The sequence below is a fragment of the Musa acuminata genome, chromosome BXJ2-4 (genome assembly GCF_036884655.1).
Source record: "Musa acuminata AAA Group cultivar baxijiao chromosome BXJ2-4, Cavendish_Baxijiao_AAA, whole genome shotgun sequence".
Lineage (NCBI taxonomy): Eukaryota > Viridiplantae > Streptophyta > Magnoliopsida > Zingiberales > Musaceae > Musa > Musa acuminata.
Window position 1 is genome coordinate 45,488,513 of NC_088341.1, and position 13,826 is coordinate 45,502,338.

The 13,826-nt window shown below is 39.2% G+C and overlaps 3 protein-coding genes across 4 annotated transcripts; 2 read left to right on the forward strand and 1 right to left on the reverse strand.

The window, feature by feature from the left end:
- Positions 1-408: 408 nt before the first annotated feature.
- LOC103982370 (putative casein kinase II subunit beta-4) lies at positions 409-5,638 on the forward strand. Its single transcript, XM_009399286.3, has 5 exons — positions 409-941; positions 1,788-2,006; positions 4,641-4,750; positions 4,830-4,995; positions 5,309-5,638. Exons 1-5 carry the CDS (start codon positions 725-727, stop codon positions 5,437-5,439), a joined length of 843 nt encoding a protein of 280 aa, XP_009397561.2. The 5' UTR covers positions 409-724; the 3' UTR covers positions 5,440-5,638.
- Positions 5,639-5,786: 148 nt separating this feature from the next.
- Positions 5,787-10,149, forward strand: LOC103982369 (uncharacterized). The gene is made up of 7 exons (XM_009399285.3): positions 5,787-6,765; positions 7,035-7,211; positions 7,308-7,394; positions 7,795-7,887; positions 8,432-9,040; positions 9,499-9,570; positions 9,738-10,149. The coding sequence occupies exons 2-7, from the start codon at positions 7,077-7,079 to the stop codon at positions 9,972-9,974; spliced, it is 1,233 nt and encodes a 410-aa protein (XP_009397560.2). The 5' UTR covers positions 5,787-6,765; positions 7,035-7,076; the 3' UTR covers positions 9,975-10,149.
- A 968-nt stretch (positions 10,150-11,117) lies between these two features.
- On the reverse strand, positions 11,118-13,221 carry LOC103982368 (BOI-related E3 ubiquitin-protein ligase 1). Of its 2 annotated transcripts, none has more exons than XM_065106734.1 (4): positions 12,756-13,221; positions 12,553-12,635; positions 12,110-12,453; positions 11,118-12,002 (listed from the first exon to the last, which is right to left on the reverse strand). In XM_065106734.1, the coding sequence occupies exons 2-4, from the start codon at positions 12,614-12,616 to the stop codon at positions 11,484-11,486; spliced, it is 927 nt and encodes a 308-aa protein (XP_064962806.1). In that variant the 5' UTR covers positions 12,617-12,635; positions 12,756-13,221; the 3' UTR covers positions 11,118-11,483. The 2 variants fall into 2 exon arrangements, with proteins under 2 accessions (XP_064962806.1, XP_064962805.1); XM_065106733.1 differs by having other exon boundaries at positions 12,553-12,638; positions 12,756-13,220.
- Positions 13,222-13,826: the final 605 nt, after the last annotated feature.

Below are 13,826 nucleotides of genomic sequence, written 5' to 3' on the forward strand. Positions count from 1 at the left end.
TATATATACATATATACATATATATATACATATATATACATATACATATATATATGTATATATATATATATATACATATACATATATATATGTATATATATATATATATATATACATATATATATGTATATGTATATATATATATATATATATAGGCCAACGCAGCGAACGGTCCAGATGCAATCAATCGAGTGCACGAACCTAACCGCCAACGTTGCCTCTAATTAATTTTCTACCCTCCACTCAAGCGAGCGACCAAGATGCAATCAATCGCGTTTCCGAATCTTAACTGCGAACGTTTCCACGTAAGTATCTCTTCTGCTGCTCTCTCTCAAACGAACGGCCGAGATGCTATCACTCGTGTTCGCGAATCCTAATCACCAATATCTCCATATAATTATCTTTTTACCCTTCTCTCTCTCTCTCTCTCTCTCATCCTTGTTCCCCTCTCGCTCTTCGATCCCAAATAGACGACGAGCTCTCTCTCTCTCTCTCCTTGGAGAGGAACAGGGAACAGTGGTTCCTTTCCTTCCTTTCTTGAAATTGCATGTTCCTGCGTCAAATACTTTGCCGTTCTTTTTGAAATCGAGGGTTCTTGGCGTCAGATTTGGCGATTCTTCTGGATTTCAGGGTCTCCGTTTTTTTCTTTGCGAAATGGTGCGGTGAATCAGTTTCGAGGTGGGTTTGAGGGGAGAGGGTCGAGTGAATTGGGGAGGAGAGAAATATGTATAGGGAGAGGGCAGGGAGCGGGTCGAAGGCGGAGATTGGAGCTGTGGATCGGAAGCGGATCAACGATGTCCTCGACAAGCATCTGGAGAAGTCCCCTCCGTCCGCTTCGAGGGGTTTGAACAGCAAGGAGAAGGATAGGATGTTGGTGCCATCGACGTCTTCCGGAAAGCAGCCGGAGCCCCGGTCCTTGTTGAAAAGCAAGTGCTCAGATGGTAAAATGTCGTTACAATCTTTGTTTTATTTTGTTCTTTCCATTTTGAAAATGGTTTTGGAGATGTGTTCATGCTTGATTAATTTTTTTTATTCTCAATATCTATTTAGGTTTGTGATTCAACTGCATATGTTTCTGTTTGGAACCAAAGTAAATTGCGGCATATATATCAGGTGAAAACATAATCTAGTCATCCATTCTCGATGAAAAGGAGACGATTAACTATTAATACATTGAATAGACTTTCCTAAGAAGTCTGCTCATGGTTTTACTCCATGAACAAGTGACGCAGAAGTAGAAACTTACTTAGAATAATTGAGCTAACATCGTATTCCAGGATCCAAAATTCCTGATTTAAGTTTGTTATCCGACCGTCTTTGCACCTCTGAGATCAATACATGCTTTATCCTCATGCATACCACAGCTAATGAGCTAAGATTTTATTGTAGTTTTTTATTATTTCCTTGTACATTCCGAACTAGAGTTAGTGACACATGCAACATTAATTCTTAGAAACAGCAAGCATTGCACTTTCTTGGATATCTGCATCATTCCTTTAGACTTCTCTAAGAGACTTAATTAGCTCGCATTTGATTATGATGATTGTTTTATTGTATGTGAATATACACAAAAACTTATATTGTAATATCCAAATATTGTATGTAAAGCTCCCTTTTTTTATAATATGTACTGGTTTTTGTTTATATATCTAGTTAATTTTGAAGAATTCTAGGTTTTCAGCTTCTTCTTCTTTTTCTCTATAATACTCATTGTTAATATTCTTGTATGAATTTTGCCATAGTGTTGCTGATAAGTGTTTCAACTTTTGCTATATCTGGTGCCACAGAAGAATCAGAAACAGATAGTGAAGAGTCGGATGTTAGTGGTTCTGACATGGAAGACACATCTTGGATTTCTTGGTTCTGTAATCTAAGAGGGAATGAGTTTTTCTGCGAAGTTGATGATGAGTACATACAAGATGATTTCAACCTATGTGGGCTAAGCAGTCAAGTTCCATATTATGATTATGCTCTAGATCTGATCTTGGATATAGAGTCTTCTCATGGTAAGCTTGATTGCCTTTTACTCATACAGACTTGCCTAACAGTGCACCATTTTGTTTCACTCCTGTCACAAATGATTATGCATTATTGATGATCCCAAGCTTTTGGATCCTAATAATTTGTCATTCGTTGATAGCTATGTTGAGGTGATTACAATATTTAGGTTGGCAATAATTTCCCTCAATCTTGAGCATTGTTAGCCAGGTTTAATGCCAAGTTTCTTTTTGTATTTTGTTTGGTTTGTTAAGAAATCATATCATAGTTCCTTTACTTTTGGAGTTTTAGCGTAGCATTTTGGAAAAGAGTTTAGGAAGGAAATTTCGTGCCTTTAGCCGAAGTATAAATATTGCTTTCTCTGATTTTGAATTCTTGGTTGTTGACATGTCTTTTTTAACATAAAGCCCCAACTAGCAAAGAAGCAATAAACATTCTAAAGCTGGCTTTACTAGGCTGTTTATTTCTTTTTTCCAAAATTATGCAATAGTATGTTTGCTGACAATGTTTTCATTATGTCTAAAAACATTATCTTTTTATATTGGGATGTTTCTTTATTTTTTGCAAAGAGCACCATTGTGTTATGAACAGGTGTGCTTGCACAGTGATTTCTTTCTTTTAAAGACAGCAACTATCTTTACTTTTGCTGTCGTAGTTGTTTCTATTTTATATAAAACTAGTTGCAATTCAGAGAAGGGTGATAAGCCCTTGATAGAGAAACATCCATAGAATGAAATGAACTATGCATTTCATAAGATACCCATGCTATCAAAAAGTTCTGGTAAGAAACATGACAGATAGGGCAAATATATGCAAGTAGCATTGCGACTAAATTGCTTTTCAGATTTTTTAGGAAGTGAATGCAAAAGCTTCTTTTTCCGATTTGTGAAACTTGTGGCTATGTAATGTTACTGTCAAAATGGTTGTTGCAGCAATAACTTGTACTACGACCGAAATGTCTCTAACAGGGTGCAATTATTGAGGCTGCAATTTAAGAGCTAAAACATAAGGGTTTTACAAGCCAATGACAGTTAGCATGACATTGAAATTCTAGTTGAGGTAGCTCTTGGGAATTTGAGAGGTGATGAAGCCATGAAAGAGCACTATAGATATTAAACTATGGAGGGGCAGCAACACATAATGGAAATATTAAAGGCAAGAAACTCGATATAACTCAGTTAAAGAACTTGGAAAAACATTACCAGTAATATTCTTTGAAAGTAATCATTGGCATCTTTTGTAGTTTCTAACATTTAACCTGCATTATGTTTAAATAAAATATTGAACATTTGTTTTTAGATGTTTTCTTTTCCTTTTCTTATTTTTTGAAATTTAGTGTAGGTACTTTTGTATTCTTTGCAGATTTTTTATAATGTTTCTTTTTTCCAGTAAGAGGATCTACCCAATCTCTCTTTTTTGGTAGATGTATGTCTTATTAGCTGTAATTCTTTTTTTAAGGGAGCTTTGACAAGTGTTGCATTTGATGGGGTTGATCAAGTGCTATAACGGTCACAAAGATGTGGAGGGGCCAAGTAGTGAATACACTGCTAGAATGGCCAATTTGGAAACCATGAGAGGTGGACCATATCTTTTAAAGGACTTCCTGTTAGGATCAAGTTATTTTGCAACTTGTCATTGCTTTCTTCAATTATTTTATTTGTGTGGCTGATGGATGTGCACTAAAATCTTAGCTAAAACAAATGCTCACTTGATTATAAATGGCATCAAAGTTTTCATGTTCTTGAAATCTGCTGGGTAAAATGATTAACCACATGATTAAGAAATTTGGCATTACTTCTATGATTGCTTTATATGATTGTATGTGTCACATGAAATCCTTATTGGGTAATATATCTTAATTAATTGTCATAAAATAATATAATAAACATTTAAATTTGCCTTGTTGGCCTCTATTGGAACCTAATTGATATTATTTAAGCTTTGGATTGATCAAGCACTGAAAAATAAATGTTGAACATTGATAATCCATGTTTCTCCATTTTACACGCTTGATTTTTATTTAATTAGTAGGATAACATTTTGAACCATTTTGATAAATTATGGTATATGTATGTGGCGATCAAATCTTTATTTTGCACTGTTTATGCTTCTTTGGTAACTTCACTATTGTTGAACATTAATTTGTTGGATTGTATTTTGCACTAGTTTATGAAATTTTGCACCCCAAACTCTTTCCAGTCCCTTACTAGACAGAAATATGCAAGAGAAGAAAGAATGCATTTCCACTTTTCATTGTGAAATTGAAACTAGATAGACTAAGGAATGGTGTGCTTTGTTAATTAATTGCCAGTTGGTTTGTCATAGATGGCATTTCGAATGAGCATCTCTCCTCCAATGCTGATTTCTTCTCTTCTCCCCTGACAAGTTCTCCTCCAACACATGCACAGATAAAAATGTGTTGCATAAAAAAAAACTGTAAACAAGAGGCGCCAAAAGTAATTTACATGAGTGAAATTTTTATACCTTTCTATTTAGATTGAACACCTTGCAATTTATACCTCGATATTTCTTTAGATGTTTATCGCTGCTACCTTTACTGGCTGATTACCTGAATACTTTATTATGTTTCTTTTATCACAAATTGAAGTCAGGAAATCTCAATGTATTTGTCATCTGGGCAGGGGACATGTTCACCGAGGAACAAAATGAGTTGGTTGAATCAGCAGCAGAGATGCTTTATGGTTTGATTCATGTTCGATATATATTAACCAGTAAAGGAATGGCAGCAATGGTAAAATCTTATGTTTGTCCTCTGTTTTATTTATTAATGTGTTGGTCATCAATAACATTTGTTAGTGACAACTCCGTAGCTTGAGAAGTTCAAGAACTATGATTTTGGAAGGTGTCCTCGAGTTTACTGTTGTGGTCAGCCCTGTCTTCCTGTTGGGCAATCAGACATTCCTCGATCAAGTACTGTGAAAATATATTGTCCCAAATGTGAAGATATATACTATCCAAGATCGAAGTACCAAGGCAGTATCCTTTTTCCCCCTAGCAAAATTTTCTCATAGTCAGATTTTGGGAAAATCCTTAAAATAGTGGGTGCATTCTGATAAGCTGTTATGCTAATATGAGCCATGCTTATCTGCAATATCAACAGTTACATTATTTATTTTTGGTCCTCATCCTTGAACACTATTATTCCAAAATACTATCTAGTATAAACATGCATGAGATATAATTCTGCAACAGCGCTAGTCCGGTGTATATAGGTGCTGCTACAGCAGTTATTGTGTGTGTTTTTGTCCTTAATGATATAATCTGTTTAAATTCACTTGACGATGCTTAGATATTGACGGAGCCTACTTTGGCACAACATTTCCTCACCTGTTTCTCATGTCTTATGGGCACCTCAAGCCACAAAAGCCATCGCAACGGTATGTTCCTAGGGTATTTGGCTTTAAACTTCACAAACCATGACAATGGAGTTGAGCCGCCAGATGAATAGAATTCCATTGTGTTTGGAAGATTTTCAGAATGCAGCAAGTGTTACCATATCCTAATTGTTTAGAAAATATCTATAATGGGCTGTCCCATTGTTCATGTTGTTTTATCGTAATCTTTGAATTACTGAGCAACTGTAACTTTTTATGGTTGATTATTAACTTCCATGCTACAATCTGCCAGGTTAGTCACCTTTGCATTACTTTTTTTTTTTTGACCATTTATCTCTTCGCCAATAAATGCAAGCTTAAATATCTAGATGGATCACTTCCATGATACCAGACACTGATAATAATATCAATCGCATATATCTCTGTGGGTATAGATGTATGGTTTATTTTTCCTTGGAGCAATCTCACTTGAAGGCTGTACTTGTGCAATTGATTGTTATATAGTAGTGTGATGCAAGCTTAAATTCTATCCTGCAACAATTTCCTTTGCTTTTATAGACATTTGCCTAAGGTATCTCTTCAAAAATGCTTTCGATGTGGAAACGTAGTTACCTAATCTGTTTCTCTTTTTTTTTGGGATGTATAATTTGGTCAGAATCTGTTCTCATACTTTGGGAGGTATAATTAGGTCTCATCCTTGGAAATGTTGATGGTTTCCTTTGGTTGTAATTATCGAATCCTTTATGCTACATATCATCATAAGGGGATAGAAGCATAGATTTAGGTGATGACGTCCTAATTAAAATTCCACTCTTTGCGTTTTCCTCTTAGATTTGATATCTAATGTTGTATAAAAAGGGACACGTTCTTGTTGGAAGATGGAGACACTGTAGAGGCCAGGCTTGTTTGGCAACCAGATCATAGCATTAGTTTTCTTCACATCCTCCACCATATTGTTTGGGTCTTGCGCTGCGAATGCTAGCTTTAGATTTTTCCATTTTAATTGGCATTTTACATTAAGGGTTCCGATTAATATGGGATTTAGTTTTAATTCTCGTCAATGCATGATCAGGTTAAATATTATCCACAGGTCACGGATGAGGTTAAATAACTCATCGAGGTTAATTAGTATCAATTTGGATTTGACTTCATTTACTACAATATAAAAAACACATACAAACTACGTGATCAGGTATGACACATGCCAATACAAATATGCATTTCATTATAAATAAGATTAGCAGTTAGATTCGTAACGTAACAGTAATAATTAATATATTTACAAAAAGGGTATGATCTGGGATGGAAATTAATCAATGCTTAGTCTCCACAGGAAATATTTTGGCAATTCATAGTATCCGGAAGAAGTTGAGCAAATCTCTCACTGCATCCCACCTGCTTCCTGTTGCTGGTAAGCTACATCCATCACTATATATATATATATATACGGCTCTAATTACTATGTATCGGATAGAAAAAATAATAATGAAATAAATTGTTCGTTAATTACAGCTCCAACTTAAATATTTTAATATAAACCGCCAGTTTGCATACCCACGCAATTTAATATATATTTAATGAAGAGTATGATTTCTTATTTCTTTTAAGTCGAAATAAACCAATTTTCTATTCGCCGGTATAACTCCCTACCGTTTCCGTCCACCGATCATAACGGAGAAGAAAGGAGTAGAGGGGAAGCGAGAATCGGAGGGAGGCCTGCAGATGGAAGGACTCGTCAAGGGTTTGATGAACGCAGCCCTAGACGCCGTCGCCGGTGAGGAAGACGAAGACGCCGCCGCTGCCGCTAGAAAACAGTCCTCTCCTGCCGAGGAGCGATCCAGATCCACCTGGGCGGAGGTCGCATCTCGTTTTACACGTCTTCTTTTTCTCCTCTTTCGTTGTTGTTTCTGTTTCGTGATTCGTAATGGTGATTGCTGGATGTGTGTGCGGCAGGTGGTTTCCTCGGGGCATGAGGAGGAACATGAGCGGGTCCCAGAGAGCGATTGTGGTAACGGTCGAAACCAAAGGGTCGCTAGAAAGGTGAGTTGTTTTCTCAATCCCTGTGTTTTGTCTGTATGATTGCTGTGCAAAGTTGGCGTTTTTGGTAGAATCTCAAGATAGAAAACGGAATACGAGACTTTATTGCAAACTGTGGATTGGACCTCCTAATCTTCCGGGAAGAGGAAGATAACATGGATGGCAAAAGTTGTAATCCTGTTGAACCTTCCGATCAAATACCCTTAACATTGTAACAAAAGATTTTTCAAGAACCTACCAAAAGGAAATCATCTAAGTAATTTAATTGGGCTTCCTTATTGTTGGATTCTGTTTCAACTTCTTGAAAACATGATTACTACACAATGACACAAGACAACTGGTAAGTAAGAGTGATGAGTGGGATTTACAATGATTGATTTGTGTGTTGTGGCTACTTGTGTAGGAGGAGAGTGAAATGCAGGATGATGGAGAATGGATGGTCGTTGGCGTCAAGAACAAGAAGCATCAGCAGACTACACCCAGAAGGCCACACAAGGTTTGGTCTTTTCAAGGAAAAATGGGAACATTTTTTGACAATTGAATATTTGCTTTTTAATTCCTTGGTTGCTGGTAAAATGTCTGTATTATACACCAAGTATCTTTATTTCCCTGTTTATTATTCTATTATGGTTCAGCTCGGCCTTGCTCAGACTAAGTTGCGGGTAATATTTTGATCTATGATCTTTTAATTTGAGTGAAACTGAATTACATTTGTGGCTACCTGCATTTTATTTCTCTATCAACTATAAATCACTCTTTATTTAAAGGTTCTTTAAAGGCACAGGAATTGACATAACATAAAAAGATAGACAAAAGGGTAAATAATGCTTCTGTATTGTGACCACCAATTGTCCAAACAAACTATCATGATTTGACTGTGAAACAACAAGTTGTTCTACTTGATTAACCAAAACATGCTAATCAGGTTATCTTTGGTTTTTTTTTTTTTTTTTGCTTTTGGATGCTTATTCTGATTGAAGCAAATTGCTGATGTTCAAATAATTTTGATAAATCATATGACATTGTCATTTTAACTGCAGGCAGTAATGAAATTCTGGGGTGTGTATAAGCGGCCCCCTAATGAGCAGGAATACATCAATGAAGCTAATAATGGCATGGGTTTAGAACCGATCAGAGAGGAGCTTGACAATTTGTCAAAAGCCTGCATCAGGTTATGGGAACTTGATCTTAATCGTTTGGTGCCTGGCAAGGACTATGATATTGACTGTGGTCAAGGGAAGAAGGTTTATCAAAAAGGAGATATGGCATCAAAAAGCTTGTTTTCCTGGATAAGCGAAGACATATTTATGCGGCCTACATACTCTCGTTTTTGCTCTCTTCTGGACAATTACAACCCAAATGTGGGGTGTAAAGAAGTCATAACTTCTGAGGAGAAACATGAACAAGCTGCATTTATTGAGGAAATAAGCAGGACGGCACCGATTAAGTATCTTTACCACTATTTAGTTGCCAAGGACATAATATCCAATGATTATGAAGACTTCAAGAGAATGATGTCAGATCTATGGTTTAATCTATATGGTCGAGGTGGCCATTCCAGTTGCTCTTCAGCTTTTGAACATGTATTTGTTGGAGAAATTAAAGGGCGTGAAAAATATGAGGTCTCTGGTTTCCATAACTGGATTCAGGCAAGTTGCTGAGTTATTCATTTTATGTTAATCAATCACCATTTGACTGAGCTTGCTGCAGAAATAACACAATAGCTTTTCAGACTAATCATAAAAATAAAGGATCCCAGTCTAGCCTAAAAAGATAAGATCATCCAAGGGCATTGTCTACTTTTAGTTTATCTAGTTATTAGACACAGAGTTTGTCATGAAAGCAATTTATTGGTTTAACAGGATATTTATGGCAAACTTGCTTCTGTGACTGTTCTGGCATGATTTGACCATGCTTTGTTTTGCTGTACAGCTTGTTCAACATGAACTGACCATGTTACTGTACAAAGTGCCTATTTTGGGAAGAATTACAAAGTTCCATGCTACCTTAAAGCAAGTGCTTATTTATCATGATGACCTGATGATGTCGTATCTGTTGATTCCTGTTATCTAGGATATATTTATCATTTGTGACTTCTCTTTTGCAGTTCTATCTAGAAGAATGGAAAGAGAGAGTAGACTACCAAGGCTACATATTCCCAAAGAAGCGAGGAGAGAGCGTAAGTACGCTAGAAACTTTTCGTGAATGTTGTCGATTTTTCATCTATTTCTTACTATGAAACATAATTGTGATTCACCGTAATCTTTATTGTGTCGCAGTTTGTTTACTGTTTGCATTGCTTCTGTGTGTTGTTTTTATAGTAATTAAGTGTTATTGAACTTGCAGCCAGACTCTGAAACTCAGCTGCTAACTATTCAGTTTGAATGGAATGGTGTTCTGAAATCTGTCTCAAGTACTTTAATTGGAGTGAGCCCAGAATTTGAAATTGCACTGTATACTCTATGTTTTTTTGTGGGTGAAGAAGATAATCATGTTTGTCTAGGTCCATATTCTGTCAACATAAAGTGCTATAGGCTGGGAAAAAATAAGATTGGATCGGTATTTCCTGTGGCCGAAATTTAATTCTAGGGTTTATTTAAATAAGGTGGAGGGAAGCTAATGATTTTTGTAGGTTCCAATAAGTGTTACGTTTTTTCAATCTTTCTTCTATCGGCTATCATTTTTGTCGTCATGTCCATGCCGAATTCTCAAATTTTGTGTTGGCTAATTAAGCAGTAGAAAATTTCAGTTCCATTTAGTGGCTGATGTTACAATTCTGTCTTGATTACTCAAGTTGGTTGATTCATTGTTCATCTATATGGCATAATATCATTGTGTTTTTGCCACAGATAGATTTGTCCTGAAATCATTATACTTTCTGAGAGGCTACAGCAATTTGCATTAAACCTTGTCCACGAATTGCTTCTAGTTTAGGGTGGTTTCCATCACTTAACGCTAGTTTTTTGTCATTAATTGCTTTTCTTGGATTGTTGGGTTTTGATTTGATGGAACTTCCTAGTTTTTCTTGAAGAACAACTAGGAACAAGAATTTTAGTTACATGGAACGTTAGACCGACAAGAAAAAGCTCAAAGCGCAGACAACTGAGTAGAAATTATCGGGAGGGTGGGGCTTATGGATTGTTCATATGGAAGATGTCTTCCTAAGTCCTAAGAGCTTGAAAATTACTAGTATTTTGAGCCCGGAAGTTGAACATATAGAGACTCGGATTTAAAATTATCTGCATTTAAAATGAAGCTTCTTCTTCATTGGTTCATCAACTTCATGCCAAAATCCTTTCAACTCAGCCGAACTGTGTGATGTTGCGGACACAAAGCGGCGCCTCTCAATGCATTTGTCTCCTCGTGGAACTCAACTTCTTGTTTTCTTTCGAGTGTATTCAAATGATCCCTCTCTTGATTTGATGTGATGATCGAAGCGACTCGACGTCTCAGTGGTCTCAATGATTCCCTCGTAAGGCGTGCGAAGGGACGCGTGTTCGAACATGGTGGAACCCAATCCGATGTTGTGCCATCATGGGACGGCCTGCATTGTGTTCTTTGGATTCCTTCGAATCCAAAGTCCGTATGTATACCTTTGGGCTTCGAAGTTTGGCGATTAAGCCAAGTTAATCTTTTTCCTATAAATAAAGCACTAAGATAGTCTTCTCACACGACGATTATGAAAAATGAGAAAAAAAATACTTCCTATATATATATATCCAGAGATGTAGAATTTTTATTTTATTTTTTGGGCTATAAGAATCATGAAACATACATCACAGCCCACTTTGGACACCACATGAAATGAACATTTTATGTGATCATGAAACACATGATGAAGCGATAGCTAAGCACATAATTATATGGCGGGTCGTATGGTGAATGCTTGGGCTTTCTCAGAAGACTCCGTGGCCATGTGATCATAATCAGACGGCAGAGGGGCACCCGCAATAAGAGGAAGAAGCGAAACGAACGGCGATGATGAATGGCATCGGCTTTTTTTTTGTTCTTTGTTATTTTTGAGTTCTCTTATTTATTTGCATTAAGTTCCTCTCCGATGGAAATGTTGGACGGCTGAGATCGGGGGATGTTTCAAGCGAGGAAGACTCGGACGCTTGCGGTTATGACACAGCGGCAAACCGGGCACGACTCGGCCGCACCTCCTCCTCCGCTGCCTCCGCCATCGTCGTCGCAGGCGTCGCAGAGGCAGAGGTGGCGACAGGGAAGGAGCACCACCGAGGCCGGCCGCCCCCGGCACGCGCGGCACGCCGCGCGCTCCGGCTCGACTCGGTCAGCGTCGACGAAGGCCGACTCCGCATCCTCGGCTGACTCGCCTCCCTTCGCCGGAGTCGGTGCTGCGGCGGCCTGTTGGAGCCGGGCGTGGAGGGCAGCTGCCGTCGCCTGGTTCGCTATGGCCTTGGCTTGCCACGTCCTCGACTCGGTTCGCAGGCGGGTGAGGCGGTCCTCCAGCTCGACGCTCCGCCGCCTCCTCAGCTCCACGTCCGCCTCCTTCTCCCGTAGCCGCGCCGCCGCCCACTCCTTTGCCACTCCTAATAAAGAACGGTAGTGCCTCCGCCACTTCTCCGCGAAGGCTTGCCGCAGTTGTTCTCCCTGCCATGGAGAAAGAAAGATTCAATTTTTATTCAGCTAATATTTTGTTCGTCGGAAGAAGCAAAGGAGACGGAGCGATCGACAGGGAGGGAAAGATGGGAAGCTACCTGCGCGTAAAGGACCTTTCCGATTTCGTCCTTCTCTTGGTTGATATAGGGGGCGATTTCTTCGGGGAGAAGGGAAGAAGGGAGGATAGAGCAGGAAGAAGAAGAGGTAAGGGGGTCGGACTGCTTCTGGTTCTGCTGTTGGTGTTGTTCTTCGAAGGAGAGGTGGAGGCCGGTGGAGACGGTGGGAGGCGGGCGGCTTTGGAGCTGGGCGAGGCTCACGAGCGTCGGAGGCGGAAGCGCGCCATGCAGCGAGAAGAGGTTAGCAGGGTGGCTCTGCTGCTGTGCCACCGCCGCCACCGGGACGCCGATGGCATCTCTTCCTCTCTTCCTCGGATACGGCGCCGCTGTTACACGAAACCCATCTCACCTCAGGCGACGAACGGGAAAAAGAATCCAACACATACCGCTCAAGAAACACCAAAAAGGAGGCAACTCTCTCTCACCTCCATTGGCGAAAAACGCGGGAGCCGAGTCGAGGACACCAGCCGCAGCTTGGGGGAAGTCCATCTCTTTCCCTTTCCCCTAGCTTCTGCGTCAATCAAGAATCAAAATTCACCCAAGAAACTCATCAAGATTCGACCTTCACGAAGAAACCAATCCGAGACCAACATGACCAAGAGTGGAACTTGATCGAATGAGGAATTACCTACTCGGGAGCAGAAATCTGCAGCGGCGTTGGGCTTGAGTTGCCATCACGGAACACAGAGAGAGAGAGAGAGAGAGAGAGAGAGAGAGAGAGGCAGTAAAGGCGGAAGAAACGGTGGAAGTAAATGCTGCAAAGGCTCGCGGTGCGAAGGCTTCTCGGCTGCTGCAGCGGGTGCACACAAATGGAGGCACCAGCGGGGAAAGATGAGAGGGTGAGTGGTGCCGCAGCTGCAGATAACCATTGATCTCTCTGTGTATGGGTTTGAGTGGATCCACTTTGGTCGGCTGCAGGGTCTCATTTTGCGTTGAGAATTTCTAGGCATTATTGCTTTTTTGTTGGGTTTGTATGCATGTGGGTGGTGTTGATGCTGCTTAGATTTCCATGTCTGGTTCTTTGTTTCTTGGCCTATTCGTTTCCTTCTCTCAGCCTTACAAGATCAAGAACTGGAGGTTAAACACCCACTATCTCATATTAACTTCTTCTCTCTCTCTCTCTCGATTAGTTTAGGTATCATGTTTTGCTGATGTATCTCTTATCTTTTGAGTCCCGATAAGGGAAGAAATCAGAAAAGCAAAAAAAAAAAAAAGAGAGAGAGACAGAGAGAGAGAGGGACAGAACTTTTTTTGTTAGATCACTCATAGAAATTGATTGCTTTGAGAGAATTCTGACTGACCTAAAAAGGTTGCAATGCAAGAATATATTACGTGAGACGGAAGCAAATGAATTGAGAATCAGTATGAGGTGGCACATAGGATCAGATTTGAATCTATCTTTCAACATGGGGACACTGGTAGGACAAAATGACTTCAGAGGAGGTGGTTGTCATGGCCACATCCATCAGCATCTAATTCATCTCATCATGGAGTAGCTACCAGTGCAGCCAAAGAGGATATAATACTCTGGTGCACTCAATGGTTCTCACATAGGATAAGCAAAGGAGTTGGCAATACTTACTTGAGAGATGCTCATCGAGTTGTTAGGTATTCAAAAGGAGAGGAGAGAAAGGAGTAAGAATGGACATGTATAGAGAAAAATAGTAATCTATGGAATGTGTTTATTTGGTCATGATAT

What these genes read in the sequence shown, in the direction of transcription:
- LOC103982368 (XM_065106734.1), bottom strand. Translation starts at nt 12,616, where the DNA reads ATGGACTTCCCCCAAGCTGCGGCTGGTGTCCTCGACTCGGCTCCCGCG. An exon ending in CGCGTTTTTCGCCAATGGAG is followed by an intron (nt 12,454 to 12,552) that starts GTGAGAGAGAGT and finishes TTCGTGTAACAG; the next exon opens with CGGCGCCGTATCCGAGGAAG. An exon ending in GAAAGGTCCTTTACGCGCAG is followed by an intron (nt 12,003 to 12,109) that starts GTAGCTTCCCAT and finishes TCTCCATGGCAG; the next exon opens with GGAGAACAACTGCGGCAAGC.
- LOC103982370 (XM_009399286.3), top strand. Translation starts at nt 725, where the DNA reads ATGTATAGGGAGAGGGCAGGGAGCGGGTCGAAGGCGGAGATTGGAGCT. An exon ending in GAAAAGCAAGTGCTCAGATG is followed by an intron (nt 942 to 1,787) that starts GTAAAATGTCGT and finishes CTGGTGCCACAG; the next exon opens with AAGAATCAGAAACAGATAGT. An exon ending in GTAAAGGAATGGCAGCAATG is followed by an intron (nt 4,751 to 4,829) that starts GTAAAATCTTAT and finishes ACAACTCCGTAG; the next exon opens with CTTGAGAAGTTCAAGAACTA.
- LOC103982369 (XM_009399285.3), top strand. Translation starts at nt 7,077, where the DNA reads ATGGAAGGACTCGTCAAGGGTTTGATGAACGCAGCCCTAGACGCCGTC. An exon ending in CACCCAGAAGGCCACACAAG is followed by an intron (nt 7,888 to 8,431) that starts GTTTGGTCTTTT and finishes TTTTAACTGCAG; the next exon opens with GCAGTAATGAAATTCTGGGG. An exon ending in CAAAGAAGCGAGGAGAGAGC is followed by an intron (nt 9,571 to 9,737) that starts GTAAGTACGCTA and finishes TTGAACTTGCAG; the next exon opens with CCAGACTCTGAAACTCAGCT.